At 41.6% G+C, this 17,776-nt stretch overlaps 1 protein-coding gene across 6 annotated transcripts in view; it reads right to left on the reverse strand.

Moving 5' to 3' along the window:
* HPGD (15-hydroxyprostaglandin dehydrogenase) overlaps positions 1-17,776 on the reverse strand; it is a 115,190-nt gene that overhangs the window by 32,533 nt on the left and 64,881 nt on the right. For 3 of the 6 annotated variants that reach the window (XM_053254795.1, XM_053254789.1, XM_053254792.1), the window contains exon 2: positions 4,556-4,679. Coding sequence is in view for 2 of the 6 variants with exons in the window: in XM_053254787.1 (XP_053110762.1) it covers positions 4,556-4,679; positions 5,530-5,622 (217 nt within the window). In the remaining 4 variants the exon portion in view is untranslated. Of the gene's footprint in view, positions 1-4,555; positions 4,680-5,290; positions 5,441-5,529; positions 6,035-6,094; positions 6,194-17,776 lie in introns of those variants that run through there. The other 3 variants (XM_053254790.1, XM_053254787.1, XM_053254788.1) reach the window with 3 other exon arrangements.

Here is a 17,776-nt window from a genome sequence, read left to right on the forward strand (position 1 = left end):
GACAAATCCTCCCAGCCCCATGGTGATCTGCATGTGTTTTTTTAAGGTTTATTTGGATAGGTGGATTTTCCAGTCTGAGTGTGGCTTTTTGCCTCATTTCAGGGAAATACTTTGGGGAGCTTTTATGTGTGTGTTTGTGCTTGTGAAAGTGAAAAACTGCAACACTGGAGGAGTTCCTGGGTACTCTGGCTATTACTGATGTGTGTGCTGAGATATATCTTTCCTATGTGAACTGTAAGACCTTTGGGGGATTATAATATGCAAGATTATGAGTATAGAACCCGTGGTAGGTAGGTTAATTAACCCAGAAGAAAAAGTTATGATATGTACATTTGTTGTAAAAGTGTTATCTTTATCTGGTCTTGGATTAAAGAAATTATTTCTTCAGATTAAATAAACCATGTCCCTTCATTCACATGGGAATGAATGACATTGACCACAATGTTCTCCCTTCCTCGGAGAACTTGGAGCTCAAGTGATGGTCTCAGCAATTATTCCTGTAAAAGGTGGAGGCCTACAAACAGAGAGAGAAAGTAAATTCAGGTGAATGACTGGTTACACAGATGGTGTTAACAACAGAGATTTGATTTTTGGGACCACGGCTCACTGACTGGGGAAAGACTTGATCAAAAAGAACAGATCCAACAGAAGGGGGGGATCTGTACAGTTGCACACAAATCGAAGAGATTAGTGGAGAGCATCAGAAAATGGAGAAGGGAATAAAAACAGCATAGTAGTTGGGGTCTATTACAGACTGCCATACTATGGAATGGATGTGTATGATGCTTTCCTGAAATAACAAAACAAAACTGCAGATGCTTCAAGGAAGCAAGAATTAGCAATACTGGGGGACTTCAACTATGCTGCTATCTGTTAAGAGACAAACTTCTCCAAGCATTGAATCTCCAACAATTCCAGACATACCTTGCTGACAACTTCCTCTTTCAGAAGGTGGTGGAATAATGAGGGGATCAGCTGTCCTTGATCTGAGCCTAACCTGAAGGGAAGAGCTACATCAATGAGGTTGATGTCGGAAGAAAATTGGGGGGAAAGTTATCAAAAAGTCTGAAATTCTTAATCTTATGGAAAGCTAAGGGGGAACCTAGCCAAACCTTGGATATCAGGAAAGCCAATTTTTAATAAGCTCAGAAATATGCCTAAGATGGATAGCAGTTCCTGAATAAGGTGCAGTCAAAAATCATTCCAACAAGAAAGAAAAACTGGAGACACTTAAAATAGCTATAGAGACTACACAAGAAGCTTAATGATGAATTAAAAATCTAAAAAAAATCACATAAGAAATTAAAGGAAGGTCAGGTCACTAAGAGTGATGACAAGTCTGTGAGAGCACAGACTTGTAGGGATGTCAAGGAAAAAAGTTCAGAACAAGCTGAGGCTGGTGAGGAATGCGAAGAGCAACAAAAAGGACTTTTTCAGGTATGTTCAAAATAAGAGGAAGAGGAAGGAAACAGGCCAGCTGCTTGGTAATTGTGGTGATATGTTAAGAGATCACAAAGACGGTGGAAATGCTCAACTTCTATTTTGACTCCATCTTCTTCCAAAAGGTGAATACTGTGAAACTTCACATAAGCAACCTCACAAAAGTTTAGGGTTCAAGACTGCAGTTGAAGACTGATAAGAGGTTGGTCATGAAATATCTACCTATCTTAAATGAGTTCAAATCTTCAGGGAACAGAGACACAATAGCATATACAATATAACTATGGATTGAACAGAATAACTATTTAACTAATAATGACAGAATAACTAATTAATAATAATGACTAGGGAAGATCATACAATAGGCTGCTGGGCAGAGAACATGGGGCAGAGGGTAGGCTTCTGTTTTTTAAAAGTGCCCCCCCCCATCTTTGCAATGGGAAAAAATACAGAATTGGTGTGGTGTTTTTTTTAATCATGAGGCTACACTACCACCTACTAGTACTAGCTAATGGGGATCCTTCCCACAAAGAACCCCTGTTTAAACTTTTTCTAAACTAAACAACACACAGTTTTTAAAAATTCAATTGCAACCCCAAACCTCCCTCCAAACAGGAAAAACCCCTCAAGAATTACAGAATTCCAGAGGGAAGGGTGTGTGTGTGAGAGTGTGTGTGTGTGTGTGTGTGTGTGTGTGTGTGTGTGTGTGTGTGTAAATGGGGGGTAGACTCACTCAGTCTAGGGCTTGACCCATGTTGTGTATCCAGTTGTCCACTTCTGTGGTCTGGTCTCTGAGTCTACTCTTCTTCAATCTTCTTAGTCTTCAGGTTTGAGGGGCTGGGGCAAAAGCCTTGAAAATCTGTAGGGGGAGGGGGTGATTGGCCAGTGGCCACAGGGGCTGGGGCTGGTGGCACTTGGTGTATTTAGAAAGGATGAACTGCAGTTTAAAAGCTTTATTAAAGCTAAAAATGGGAGTTACAGAAGGCAAAATGTTAATTAGGCAAGGCAATTCAATAATTTAGTTAAAGGTTCTAAATGGGGGAGAGGAACCCCTATGAGATAAGGTTGAAGGAACTGTGTATGTTTTTGTTGGAGAAGAGAAGACTGAGGGAAGTAAATTATATCACTTTTCAAATACCTGAAGGGCTGTCACCTAGAAGACTTGTTTTTTGCTGCAGAGGACAAGGCTAGATATGGCTTAAGTAACAGGATGTAGATTATGGTTGAACATTAGAAGAAACTTTTAAATAATAAGAGCAATTTGACAATGAAACTAATTACCTATGTGGTGGGACTGTCTTGCTGAAAATCTTCAGGCAAAGGCTGGACAGCTATCTGTTGGAGATGCTCTAGCTCTGGATTTCCTGTATCAAGAACGAGGTTGGACTAGATGGTTTTCAAGGCCCTCTCCAACCCTGATTCTATTGAAGGTATTTTAGAAGCACAGATTGACTGAACTCCCAACCTGGTTCCTGATTGCTTCTTTCTCAAGATGCTATATAAGATTTCTGGTCTTTTCACTTTCAGAATTTTATACCTGAATGTTTGCATCAAGAATCTACAATATTTCTTTTCTGGGCAGTTCCAGCTTCCCCTTGAGCTCTGCCACTGCAAGTGTGTTGTCAATATCAGGAGTTGTGCTGGTCCTCCCAGCCATCTAATTATGAACGAACCTTCCTCTGTTTTCACTCATCTTTAGAGATAACTATCTCAATGCAGGTGTGGTGTGTGTGAAATTTTTCCAAATTGTGGTGGTTTGTGTTTTATTCACCTGCATTGTGTGAATCTGCACTGAGTAATTATAGTGTCTTGAACTGATTACAATCAGGGCATATGGATTATTGTATTTCTAGATTTCCAATAATTTTTATTTATAAATTATAACACTGCATGTTGTATCTGGAGAGTTTGTAACTTAATCTTCCTTCTGATCTACGTTTTTGTTTGCATACAAAGTACTGTTGCTATTTTCTTTTTTGTGCTGGCAATCCCATGAAAACATACACACACGCATGTGCATACCTGTTTAGAAAATAGTCTTAGAAAGCTAGATCACTAATAAAGGTAAAGGTAAAGTGTGCTGTCAAGTGATTTCAATTCTTGGTGCCCACAGAGCACTGTAGTTTTCTTTGGTAGAATACAGCAGAGGTTTACCATTGCCTCCTCCTGCGCAGTTGAGATGATGCCTTTCAGTATCTTCCTATATTGCTGCTGCCTGATATAGTACCAGCGGAGATTCAAACAAGCAACCTTCTGCTTGTTAGTCAAACATTTCCCCACTTACATATAATTTAAAAAACCAGAATTTGTATAGAATACTTTTTGCCAAAGTGTTCAGGTTTTTGCTGTTGTTAATCTTGACTAGTGAACAAAAGCTCAGAATAATAACTTCTATTAAATGTAAAATTGGTGTTTTAATTTTAAAATAGGCTAAAATACACATTTTTTAAAAAAACAACGGGTGTTTTAGCAGTGAGAAAACCCCTTTGGGACTTCTAAAACTGTACAAGTAACTCTGAATTTCCAACATATTTGATTCCTTCTCTCTCCATAACAGTTGCCTTCAAATAATCACTGCAGGTTGCTTTTATAACACAGGGAAGTTCAAAAGCAATTTATGAGGTCAGAGATGTGTGTTTATGGATAAGGAGGGTTTTGTTTTTTAAAAGAACAATTAAAAGCCTGTTGAGTGCATATCAGTCCCAAGGTAATATTTTGAAACAAGTGCATTCTCCCCTCTTCCCTATATATGAGCATCATAAATGTTGACAATTGAATCCAATTTTAATATAGTAGCCATTAAAAAAAAATTACAGAGTATTTTGTGACTTCTGTGTGAAAGCCCCCAGGTGTGATACACCATTTTATAACGTGCCAGGTAATCCAACTCAGGATACATTGCTAATATTTCACACTTACAGATTTAGTACACATTGTAAATCTATAAATCCGACTTAAATCACATTTGCTTGGGATCAGATGCAGGCTGTCTTCTAGAAACTCAAGTACACAGTTTTTATTTTTTTGGCATATTCTTTTCTGAAGCAGACAACTGTATGTTTTGATGAGATAAAAAAGCATGAAAAACAAAATGAAAATAACCAACCCTCTTTACCTTTCAATTGTTCTTCATTTGAAACATCACAAGGAATGAAGATGGTCCTCTGTACATCAAACTGCTTGTCCAAGGCATCTTTGCTTGCTTTACCTACTTCTACATTCTGATCCACCAAAGCTACCTGTGTAAAAAGGCGATAAAGGAGAATTGTCAGCCAAGGCCATTAATATTATGGTCACACATACAAGACAGAAGGAATTATTATTTGGTATACTTTTTAACAACCCAAAGCAGATTACTTAGCAATTTCCTTGGTAAAGAGAGGGAGGGACTGTTTTAGGGGTAATAAACATACATGATATATGTATATGTGTATGTGCTGCTTGTCTGTGTATAAACATAGACAGATGTATATAGAATTTACATACAGTATACATGCAGTGTGGTATGAGCCAGACTTTTAAGCCCCATTGATTTCAAAGGGAGAGTTAAGAATGTGTTTATATCTTTCCAGTTGAAATCAATGGGACTTTAAAGTGCTTTCTTTTGGAAGGATTGTGGCACCCCATATGTTTGAGTGAATCTATATATAAATGTGTGTCGAGTGCTGTTCCTATTGATATTTATATACACTACACTGTGATGTCCACAATGTGTATAAATATTCCCCCCAAATCAATAAGCATGAATATAAACCACAATCATGGCATGTTTGTATGTACGTACACACACACACACACACACACACACACACACACACACACACACACACAGTATGTTCCATATACACACGTTGATACATGTATAATTCTCTGCCATACACGCAGACACGAGCTCCGCATTCCACAGCAAACGGAGACGACACAGAAGCCTTGCAAGGCAAGCAACTCGGTCCTCCTTGTCTGAGGAGCAAGGCTTCTATCAGCCCCGCAGGCACGAGTGAGAGCGGTGAAGCGAGGGAGGGAGAGGCGGAGCGAGGTCGCCCCCTTAGTGCAGTGGCGGGGTGGTCCCATCCCGTCCCCGCAACTTACCTTGCAGCCCTTTTCCAACAGTGCCTGGGCGAAGGCTCTGCCTATGCCCTGCGCTGCCCCCGTCACCAGAGCCACTTTGTCTTTCAGGTGCATTTTACTGCTCTTTTGCCCCCTCTCTCTCTCTCAGTGCCCTGTCTCTGGCCGTCTCTCCCCAGGCAACTGGGGATTATGATAACGCGCTCCTGGTTCTAATTCCCTCACAGCCTCGGTTTTTTGGTGGGTTTTTTGGAAGGAGGCGGGAAGGAGGGAAACATCTGAGGTAGAATACAAACACAGGCACTGACATATATACGCAAGCAAGCAAGCAAGCCGAACTTGGTGTCACCTGCACTCAAGTTCCCTCCCGCCCTTTGTCCCCGCCCCCTCGAGCCGCGCTTGACGCTTCCCCTTCTGGAGTGACTCTTTCAGCAGCGCTGACAGCCGCCGACGGCCTGCCTGTCCCTGGGCTGTGTTTCTGTCAGAGCACTTCCATCAACGCCTCGGGGAGCCCCGGAGATAAAGGAGCAGACTGAGTTGCTCCATAGACCGAAACAAAGCAGCCACCCCACCCCTCCCCCTTCCTCACCTCTCCATCCTGTTTTTACCGCCCCTTTTGATAGGCAAACAAAAGCCTGAAGAGTTCATATTCGGATTAGCTTCAGGAACGATCCTTTTTGCCTTCTGTTATTACAGGGCTCTGGGAGAGCAACTTTTCTTCATTTTTGATAAGGGCTTCCCCATGGCTCCTCCTTCCTTGGGCAGCTGCTCCTAAAGTTAAAAACGTTTTCTTTGGCCCTAGTTGTATTTCTCTGGCTCCAGTCTTTGTCCTACAAATCACTGCCTGATTTACAAGTCAAAGAATTGCAACTAAAAGGAAACAAAGCCCTGGGTGGAGAATAGCTGTGGAGTTTCTCCTCAGAGATAATCAAGATGGGTGTGTGATACCTGTAAACAAATGTTCATTAACATTAGTCACGTTGCCGTCATAGGTATGACTCCTGACCAACCAGGGGTGGAGCTGCAATTGTGCATATGGGTTCAAAGAACCCATGTGCAGATGCTGCCAGAGCCAATGCTAGTCCTTTCTGGGGCCACCACACTCTCTTCAACGGGCACCCAGTGGCGCTCCTTCTCTTCTACCAAGCATGGTGCTGGTGACCTACATGACAACCCAGGCTAGGCTGGAAGCCAGCACCAGGTAGATGCTGGCTACCAGCCTAGCCTGGGCTAGGCTGTCGTGAACCTGTCACTCAGGTAGCCTCCACGCAGAGTGGTGGAAGCAGGATAGCCTACCCCGGGCTGCTTAATCAAAGGTGGCTGCCACATGCAACAGGATAGAAAAGGCGCCATGTGGGGAAGGAGGTGCTGCCGGGTGCTCGTTGTAGCAAGCATAGCACCCCTTCTTTCCTGCCATGCATGGTGGCGGTCTCCCTGCTGAAGCAGCATGGAATAGGCTGCCCTGAGAGGAGAGCTGGTCTTGTGGTTGCAAGCATAACTTCTCCATTTAGCTCAGCATGGTATGTCCTAGATTCATTTGAAAGGGAGACTAGAAGTGTGAACACTGTAAGATATTCCCCTTAGGAGATGGAGCCACTCTGGGAAGCGCAGAAGGTTCCAAGTTCCCTCCCTGTCAGCATCTCCAAGATAGGGCTGAGAGAGATTCCTGCCTGCAACCTTGGAGAAGTCGCTGCCAGTCTGTGAAGACAATACTGAGCGAGATGGACCAATGGTCTTACTCAGTATATGGCAGCTTCCTATGTCCCGTCCTAGTGCAAGGACATTGGATATCTGGCATGAAAAAGTTGCTGGTTTTTTGGGTTGTTAGTTGCTGCTCCCCCTGCTGTTTATGATCCGAATGCGACTTGCCTGAATGGAAGCACTTTTCTGCTGCATTTCACTTCTGTCCCACAGAAATGAAAGACAACTGTCAATATAGGGGTACAAGTTAATGGATGCTTTCAGGGACATCACCGCCTTGGTGACCCCAGCAACCCAAGCAACTGAAAATCAAGCCTACTGCTTTCTGCATATTATTTATTTTGACCACTTATATTTTGGTCATGCCCAGAGTATGACAGAATGAAGCAACCTAATTCATTCACTTACTATGGGTAGCATCCACAGGTTTCCTTTGCCTGGAACAGGAGCCCTTACTTTTCTGCAAGCACTTCTGTTTTGGATCAAGCACTCCTGTTCCAAATTAAGGGCAACTGTCGATGTTATCCCAATTTAAGAAATACAGTGGTTCTCAGAAGAAAAAGAAATAGTGTTTGCATTAGCAGGTTTACTGGCAGGATGACAGAAAATGATGGAACCGAAGCTTGGAATGTTTTAAAGATGGAATGTTTTTTATGATTAATTGCTGCAAAGTATGATCCTTACCCAAAAGCTGTATGTAGATTTTGGACAAAAAGGTAGCACAGTTCTACTGTTCTTAGTTATGCCCTAAAGGAGCAAGAAGTCACCTTTATCAAGTTCTACAGGAAAAACCTTTATTATTACCACACAAGTTATTGCATAGTTTGAAATAAAACTTCAGTTTGTAGAAGAGATATATAGAAATGTTTGAGAGGCTGAACATTGCACTCTTAGGCATTTTTGGACAGGGTGATTTTGGCTGCTTGGAGAACCTGTTGAGTGGAAGTGCAACCAAATGTTGTCTTCAGGATATGTTGGATGATAATTTGAAGATTGGAAAATCAAAGAAGTATCTGAATGAACTACTTTGGCAATTAGATGCACAGAGGAGTATAGTGCGGTTGAAAAAACAGTTAATGGAACTGCTCCGGGGTGATTGGCGATCACTGCTAAATGAGTTTAGGCTTGTGTGGGGGAATTAACGAGCTAAAGTGAAGCAGTTCCACATCAGAATAAATGTGTGCAAAGTTTATTTATTTTTTGTTCAATTTATATACCACTTTTCATTAAAATAATCTCAAAGCTGTTTACAATAGAATTAAAACAATGCATAATTAAAATACAAAGGTATAGATGATCTCAAAAATTAAAATACATAATACAAAAGTACAGAACATATAAATCTCATCTCTATATCAAAATTTAATAACCCATAAAATAATGATAACTAGCTGGCCCGGGTGCAGAGCATCTGTGCCTCTAGTTCTTCCCTCCTTCCCGCTCCCTCTCAGCTCTCCCCATATTCTTAGCCCCCCCCAGCTGCCACCATCGTTTTCTTTCCCCCCACTGCTGCCACCATCCCCCCCGCCGCCATTTTCTCCCCCCTCCCTCGGCTGTGGCTGTTTTCTCTGTCTGCCACCACTTTCCTTTCCCCCTCCCAGCGGCTCACTTGCGAACTCTTGCGAGAGCTTCCACACAGGGGATTAGTGGCGGATATGTCTTAGAGAATTAAATGTATAGATGGTAATAATAATAATACATAACATAAAGCAGCTGCAGTTAAAAACCCCCAAGAATACTCTCATTCAAAAGCTTGGGTGAAGAGCCACATCTTTACTTTTGGTAAAGTTCTGGTCCTGGGGAAATGAACAGACAGAGAGGTTGAAGTTCAAAATAAAGTAAGGTTTTATTTGAGGCTTTAGGGGTACAGCAGAATAAGAGAGTTGATTAAAGCAATATTACTACTAAAAATACGTTACAGAGATTAACCAGATGATTTTCAAAGAGGTAATTTAGCTTGGTGTCTGAATTAAATGACTTCCAGGCTGGCTAGAGAAGGCTGTAGAGAAACAGGTTTTGGACCTTAAGAAAGAGCAGGGATAGGAAGAGCCCAGAGGGATGCAGTGGTTACCATACAACCTTGTCCTTCCGTTAGTGGTGATTGGACCTTCATGGCTCAGGCACAACTGAAGGACCTTTTTCCTCTGGGATGGAACCAGGCAGCAGCCGAGAACTGAAAGCAGCTTGGGGATTAGGCAGCAGGGGTAAATCCAGAAGGTACCTTTTTTTGTGCAGCCAGCTTCTCATAGCAGCGAGGCAAGCTGGGTATATTGGGCCAGCGAGGAAGGCCAATCTGGAGGCTGAGAGCAAGACTAGTGCAAAGAGCAAGACGAGGCCTGGTGTAATGGCTAGAGTCAGGTCAATCACCCATACAGTGGTTGACTCCATGGTGTAGAGACCAAATGAAATACACTGGTTCATGAAACCAGGGCAGGGGTGTAGCAAGGTTGTAGTGGGCCCAGAGACAAGATTTAAAATGGGCCCCGCCCATCACTGAAGCTCAGCTGAGAAAGACATGCTGTTCTGGTAGCACCAGGTCTTAATACTCACATCAGTTTCGGAGGATGAATACAACTTAAGGAAGCCTGGGCGGGTGCGTGGCTGGGAGAGTCATTCATGTGACCTGCCTCTGCCCCCCCCCCGGGCAGTGGGCCCCCAGACAACTGTGTCCCCTTGCCCTGTTATAGTTACGCCCCTGAACCAGGGCCAGTTATATCCCAAAATGGGCCCTGAAGCAAAATACTGGCCATTCCTTCTTCCTGAGGAGGGAAATTCTGGTGGATCTCAAAAGGATCAATTGTTTGCTGTGCTTAAGTAAAACACAATGGCAAGAATGGTCAAGAACAACCTATATGTTAATGGACTGAATGGACATACAAGTATGGTATCTGTTAAGTCAGAAGGGCCTGGTAAAGCAATCAGGATCTCTTGAGTTCCTATTGTCCACTAGCCCTTTTGTGATGGGGAATGTTACCTTTACAGTGCCTTATCTGCTTTTCCTGTTGAGGTTATTAGCATTGGCTTCTTTGCCTCCACAGAGGAGGGTGAAGTAAAGGGTCAATCTTTGGACAGAGAGACCTTGAAAGTGGAGTTATCTTGAAAGCTAACTCAGGTCTACAGTGCTTAGGCATTCCCAATAGAAGGAAAGGTGTGATGCTAATTCCCTTTCCATTCGCTTGGTGGCTGTGAACCTGGGGATGATCGTCCCACTGCCTGCTAAGTGACCTGTCCCCATATGCCAACAAATGGGGAGTCCACAATCACAATCTCCTGAGCATGTTAAGAGTGGGAACTACAGGCCTGTAGTCCCAGACATAAGAAGAGAGGCGTCTGGGATCACGCAGAATGGCAGTGCTGGCAACAATGCACAGAGTTCATCTCAGCAAAGATTTGAATCCATGTGTACAGCCAAGGCCTCTCTTCTTTTAAATGCTACCAGTAGAAAAGGAAAGCATTTCCTCATCCACACTACTGCCAATTTTCACAAAGTGTACTAGGTTATTTTGGCAATATGTGTAATTGCAGCTTCAATAGGCCTATATTAATGGTAAAATTACAAAACTCAAACAACTGTTACTTTTGGGAAGCAGTTTCAGTACACCATACAGTATTTGAATTGCCATGCCTGAAGAAATTGTGGAGGAAACAGACATGATGTCAAATATTGCTTCTTTGCTTCCAAGCTTGGTTGCAAAAACGTGTTATAAACAAGTCCTGATCAGTTATCGGGAGTGCACATGTGTTGTGAAAATGTATAAGAAAACTCTGAGGCACACTGTAGTGTTTCCTGTGGCAGAGCCAAAAGCATAGCTGCCAACAATACCATATCTATAGCCAAGCACAAATTCTCTTCCCCAGCCAACTTTCCAGTAAGAATGAAGGACCAGCATGTGGAGTGTCAATAGCCTATTTTTGTGAAAGTGACAACTGCACATGGATCAGATGACTGGGGCAAATGGAGAGGTAAATCCAATCAATATAACACATCTGCAGGCATACCTTTAGGGCCATAACATATGAGTCATGTTGCATGTATTGTTTGCCTTTTTGTTTTCCTTTTTCAAATTGCAGCAATGGAAATGGGGGTGGGGTGCTGCAGAGAGGGAGGGATTTTAAAGCATTTTCCTCTTATTTTCCTCTTATTTTATTTATTTATTTATCATATTTTTATACTGCCTGATATGTACATCTCTAGGCAGTGTAAAAATTTAAAGTCACAGATTAAAATACATTATACAATAGTATAGCAGGAAATAGTTATTAAAACAAGTTTTTAAAATTATTACAATTAATTCTAATCAAAAGCCTGTGAAAATAGGAGAACCTATTCTTCCTGAAAACAAACAGAGAAGGATATGCTCTTATATTAGCAGGCAACATATTCCAAAGCCCTGGGGCAGCCACAGAGAAAGCCTGGTCCTGGGTTGCCATCACACGAGCTGGATCATAACAGGGGGCAGGGATTAGCACCCCTGCTAACTGGGCAAAGAGGCACCTTTTACCGTGGTGATTCTCTTTATTTAGCAGGGGGAGAGTAACTGGCCCTATCCACCCCCAGCACAGTACCTCCAGTGACTGTTGCTGGTGTCTATCTTATCTTTCTTTTTAGATTGTGAGCCCTTTGGGGACAGGGAGCCATCTTATTTGTTATTTCTCTTTGTAAACTGCCCTGAGCCATTTTTGGAAGGGTGGTATAGAAATCGAATTATTATTTCTTGTTTACAAAGTCAGACAGGTGTTATTGACTGATTTGTTTTATCCAGACATCGAGTCCTTTCCCAAGGACCTGGGATGGCTGAATTTTATCATCAATACTGTTGGTTATTATAGATATCGTCGCAAAATATAGGCTGTTTCCAGTAAAGCTGTAACGGGCACAGAACCCCCGGGCCCTGAAAGGGAAGAATAAAAACCAGTTTCCTGTCTTCTGGAGAGCCAACAGGAGAGCATGGGTGACTCCAGTGCTTTTCTCTGACTGGTTCAACAACTGCTTTTTGCATGAGGTGCAGAGATATCTGGTCTCCAGGAGCATGGCCTTCAGAGTCGTCCTGCTGCTCAACAATGCCCCTAGCCATCCTGACACACTCAGTGTGTACAACCAAATCTGGAGATCGCCTTCTTGCCGACACCACCTCCTTGATTCAACGGATAGACTATGGTCTGATCATGACTTTGAAGTCTTACTACATGTGCTGCACCTTCAGGAGGATGCTAGATCTCATGGAAGGTGATCTCTCTCTGCCTGTGATTTCTGGAGGAGCTACAGCATTGCAATTTGCATTGAGAACATCACAGCATCCATTGCAGAGAACAAATCTCACACCTGGAATGCAGTCTGGAAGAAGTTGTGGCCTGGGCAGTTACCTGCTCATCTGCTGCAGCTATTCGCTCTGTTTTTATTATTATTTATTTAGTTATTTATTTATTTACACAGTCAGACAGGTGTTATTGACTGGTTTGTTTTATCCAGACATCAATCCTTTCCCAAGGACCTGGGATGGTTGAATTTTATTGTCAATGTTGTTGCTGTTATAGATATCGTCGCAGAATATAGGCTGTTCCCAGTAAAGCTGCTTTTTGTAATTGGCTGATGGTGATTTCTGTGGCAACTATGGTGCTGAGGTGCTCTTCGAGGTCTTTTGGAACTGCACCCAGGGCGCCAATTACCACTGGGATTATTTTGGTCTTTTTCTGCCACAGCCTTTCAATCTCAATTTGTAGATCTTTGTATTTTGTGATTTTTTCTATTTCTTTTTCTTCTATTCTGCTATCCCCTGGTATTGCTATGTTGATTATTTTGACTTGTTTTTCTTTCTTCTCGACTACAGTGATATCTGGTGTATTGTGTGGCAGATGTTTGTCTGTTTGTAGTCGGAAGTCCCATAATATTTTTACATCTTCATTTTCTTCCACTTTTTCAATTTTATGGTCCCACCAATTCTTGGCTACAGGTAGCTTGTATTTTTTGCAGATGTTCCAGTGTATCATCCCTGCTACCTTGTCATGCCTTTGTTTGTAGTCAGTCTGCGCGATCTTCTTACAACAGCTGATTAGGTGGTCCACTGTTTCATCTGCTTCTTTACAAAGGCGGCACTTGCTGTTTGTTGTGGATTTTTCTACTTTTGCTCTTATTGCATTTGTTCTTAGTGCCTGTTCTTGTGCAGCCAGTATTAAACCCTCTGTTTCTTTCTTCAGGTTGCCATTCTTAAGCCATTGCCAGGTCTTGGTGATGTCTGATTTTCCACTTATATTGTGCAAATATTGACCATGCAGGGGCTTATTTCTCCATTTTTCTGCTCGGTTCTTATCTTGTTCTTTCTTGTAGGCCTGCTTTGTTTCATTGGTGTTGAATAGTTTCTCGTTCTTGACCATTTGAAGTGCATCTTCTTCACTGTCCTTGATATATTCTTCAAGGCCTCTTTCCTCCTCCTCTACTGTTTGATGGACTTGCAGCATTCCTCTTCCACCTGAGCTGCAAGGGAGGTATAACCTATCTACATCACTGTGGGGGTGCAGAGAATGATTGATGGTCATGATTTTCCTGGTCTTACAATCTAGCGTCTCTAGCTCTGCCTGGGTCCAGTCTATTATTCCTGCAGTGTATCTGATAACAGGTATAGCCCAGGTGTTGATGGCTTGTATGGTGTTCCCGCCATTGAGTTTGGACTTGAGGATTTTTCTAACTCTCCTGATGTATTCACTTCCAATTTTTCTTTTAACTTCAGTGTGTGCGATGTTATCAGCCTGGAGAATGCCCAAGTATTTGTAACGTTCTTTCTCTTCCAGGTTCTTGATGTTGCTTCCATTGCGCAGTTCTATTCCTTCTGTTTTTGTTATTTTTCCTCTTTTCATTATTAATGAAAATATTTCTCTTTGTAAACTGCCCTGAGCCATTTTTGGAAGGGTGGTATAGAAATCGAATTATTATTATTATTATTATTATTATTACAAAGGAAACACTCTCTCAAATAGCCTGGACTCAAGCCATTAAGGGTTTGGGGTGTGCGGAAGGGGCCCACAGGGAAGAGGGGCAAACACGAGCCCACTCTCTGCTAGCTACATGCTTGCTATCAATATATGCTGTTAGAAAAATACTACTGAATTGATTACATACATCATCAGACCTTCTGGAGATGTCCGGTAGCCTGGAGGCTACCAGCATATGTACCACTGTTTTAAGATCATTCACCTCTAGAAATGGTCTGGACGTAGCTGACGTATCAGCCGCAGCAGATAAAAAGCACTCATGTCCACTGCCTCAACCTGAAACCAGGGAGAGCTTTGGGTCCAGGAACACTCCCAAGCTACATACCTGATCTTTCAGGGGGAGTGTAACCCCATCCAGAACAGGCAGGTCTAACCCATCTCTTGGGTCCCAACTCCCCACAGTCACTACCTTTGTCTTATTTGGATTCAACTTCAGTTTGTTATACCTCATCCAGCCCATTACTGCCTCCAGGCAGGCATTTAGGGAAGATATGCCATTTCCTGGTGAGGTCGGCATGGAGAAGTAGATCTGGGTGTCATCAGCATGTTGATAACACCCAGCACCAAACCTCCTGATGGTTTCCAAGTGGTTTCATGTAGATGTTAAAGAATGTTGGAGACAGTATGTAGCCTTGTGGAACTCCATATTTCAGTTCTCGCTTTGCAGAGCAACAGTCTCCAAGCAACACCATCTGGAATCTACCAGAGAGGTAGGAGCGGAACCACTGTAAAAGAGTGCTATCCAACCCTACCTCTCTCAGGCAGTCCAGAATGATACCATGGTCGATGGTACTGAAATCCTCAGAGAGATCCAAAGGGATCAGTGAAGTCACACTGCTTGAAAGTATTTGCCCTCTCACACATCACAAGTTCAGGAGGGCTGGTGGAGTTGCATGAGAGCTCCTGGTGCATCCTCACAGATCCCACACATGCAAGCTTTGTTAGGATATCAGCCACTATTTTTAGGGTTTTGTTTAGGAGGCACCCTAAAACTAAATATGCGACTCAGTGAATAATTTATCTTCTGTGTTCCATACTTAAAGGAAGCTTTCAGATCATATTTTCATGAAGTATCCCTGAAACCAAACTTACAGCCCTGTTGGAAAAACCTTGACGCAGTAAGTCCAATTGAAAGAAACAGGGTTCACTTCCAAATAAATGCTTTTAGAAGCAGGATGTTAACATATTGAATTAGCTTATACAACTACTTATTGTCAGTTCAGTCCTCTCTTTCTGTGCTTACCTTGTCTACAGTAATATGCAATAAGAATTATTTGAGGCTCAAGACTGAACTTGTTCATTTTATATAAAATATATCTATGATTAGAATTCAGAATAAATCTAGAAAACAAGGAATATATTCTTGCTTGTGTTGCAATAGCATGTAATTACAAAACAATTTTATAAACCTGTCACAAAAAGATTTTGGTTTTATTCTGTTTCATGCTTTTGCCGAATCTGCACATTAAATGTATCTCTTTGATTATACTTCTGTGAAAGACAATCTCAACTAGAAAAACAAATTGCTTTAACAAAAGGCTGAGTTTTTGTTGCACTAATGTTTGTTGGAGTTGTTTTGATATGGGGTTAGTAAGAGGGACGAGGGAGAAGAGACTGCTGTGGAGTTCTATTGTGCCTCATTTTTGACTCCCTAAATGCCCCTTGTTTTAAAATTTTATTCTGGCAATCCAAACTCAAATAACATTTCTCCCCCCTTCCCCTGCTTTTTTTTTTTTTTTTTTTTGCTGACTGTCTTTGTGGTTAATTCCTGTTTTTACAAAAGAAAAAAAAATGCTGGGTCAGCAAGCTGAGATGAACTTTAAAAAAAATCAGAACTACTTAGTTGACAAATGTTACCCACAGGGACAAGCTTATCTAAGTCTTCCCACAGAGAATATATGCATGCTGCTTGTTGTCCATTGAACCCAATAGCAAACACTGGCAGGCTTGAGAAGGTACTGTGACTCATATACCAAAGTAGTGAAAACATCCAGCCTTGGCAAGTTGATTGTTAATGTTTCCATTGATAGGTAGAGTGTTGTTGCTGTATTGTTTCTTGGGGACCAGGCAAATTTCCTTAGTGAAAAAGCACAGAATAATAAGGTAAAAACTCACCCAATGGGTCATGTGACCCACTCCCCCTGTCATAAAGTACGTCCCTGTACCTAAAGCATTCCTCCTAGATGTTTGCCCAATATTATTTTCAAAACAAAACATTCCTCAGCAGTTACGTTTATAATAGTGTTTTTAAAACGTTCACTCTACCCAATAGTATTTAAAACTTCTGCTTCTTGTTTGGTCCCAAGTTCAGTGTTATATCCTGGACTACACTGACTTGTGTGTCTTATTATTAATAATAATATTTTGGTGTGGGTGTTATTTGTATTTCAAAGGAGTAGACTGTGACTCTTTTGGACTGAAATTGGATACTGAGCATCTAGTATTCTTAGTACTTCTCAAGACTGATAAAGGATATATATATACCGTATTTTACGGACTATAAGACGCTACGGACTATAAGACGCACCTTAATTTTAATCCAGTTTTTCAGAGTTTTAACATATTAAACTGTTAAAACATATAAGACGCTCCTGAATTTTGGCGGATATTTTTCGAGGAAAAAAGTGAGTCTTATAGTCCATAAAATACGGTATATATATATATATATATATATATATATATATATATATATATATAAAATATCCAGCACAGTATTGGGTTACAGAATCTATTATATTAAATATAAATAACATTTATATAAAATATATAATAACATTTACAGTGACTTAGTGATTTCACTATAAAAGTGTTGCTTTAAGTTAAACACTTTCTCTGGAAATCTTTTATCCTCTTTAATTGTAAGTAAAATCATTAATTTAATTAAGATTGAGATTTAATGTATTGTAAATGGTCTAATAATGTCTGTATACATTTTTGTATAATCAGCATTATGCATATGTCATTTGAACACAGATCTACCACACTTACGACTGGCCTAAAAGTCCTGGCCTATGAAGCAATGGAAGTCTCACAGGCAAGTCAGAAGATGCCTGAAAAACAAGAACTGAATAATTCATTCAGTTAGGCTTGTTTTGCTCGCCTTCCCCCAGATAAGAACATAAAAACATAAGAACAGCCCTGCTGGATCAGGCCCAAGGCCTATATAGTCCCTCAACCTGTTTCACACAGTGGCTCACACAAGATGCCTCTGGGGAGTCCACAGGCAAGAGGTGAGGGCATGCCCTTTCTCCTGCTGTTGCTTCCTGCAAATCATATTGAGAAGCATCGTGCCTCTGAGGCTGGAGGTGGCCCACAGCCACCAGACTAGTAGCCATTGATAGACCTGTCCTCCATGAATTTTTCTAAGCCCCTTTTAAAGCTATCTAAGCTGGTGGCAATCACCACATCCCATGGCAGAGAATTCCATAGATTAATTAAGTACTGTGTGAAGAAATACTTCCTCTTGTTGGTCTTAAATTTACAGACCTTCAGTTTCATGGAAGGCCCCTGGTTCTAACGTTGTGAGAGAGGGAGAAAAATTTCTCTCTGTCCACTCTCTCCACTCCATGCACAATTTATACAC

Source organism: Hemicordylus capensis, chromosome 5 (assembly GCF_027244095.1).
Source record: "Hemicordylus capensis ecotype Gifberg chromosome 5, rHemCap1.1.pri, whole genome shotgun sequence".
Classification (NCBI taxonomy): domain Eukaryota; kingdom Metazoa; phylum Chordata; class Lepidosauria; order Squamata; family Cordylidae; genus Hemicordylus; species Hemicordylus capensis.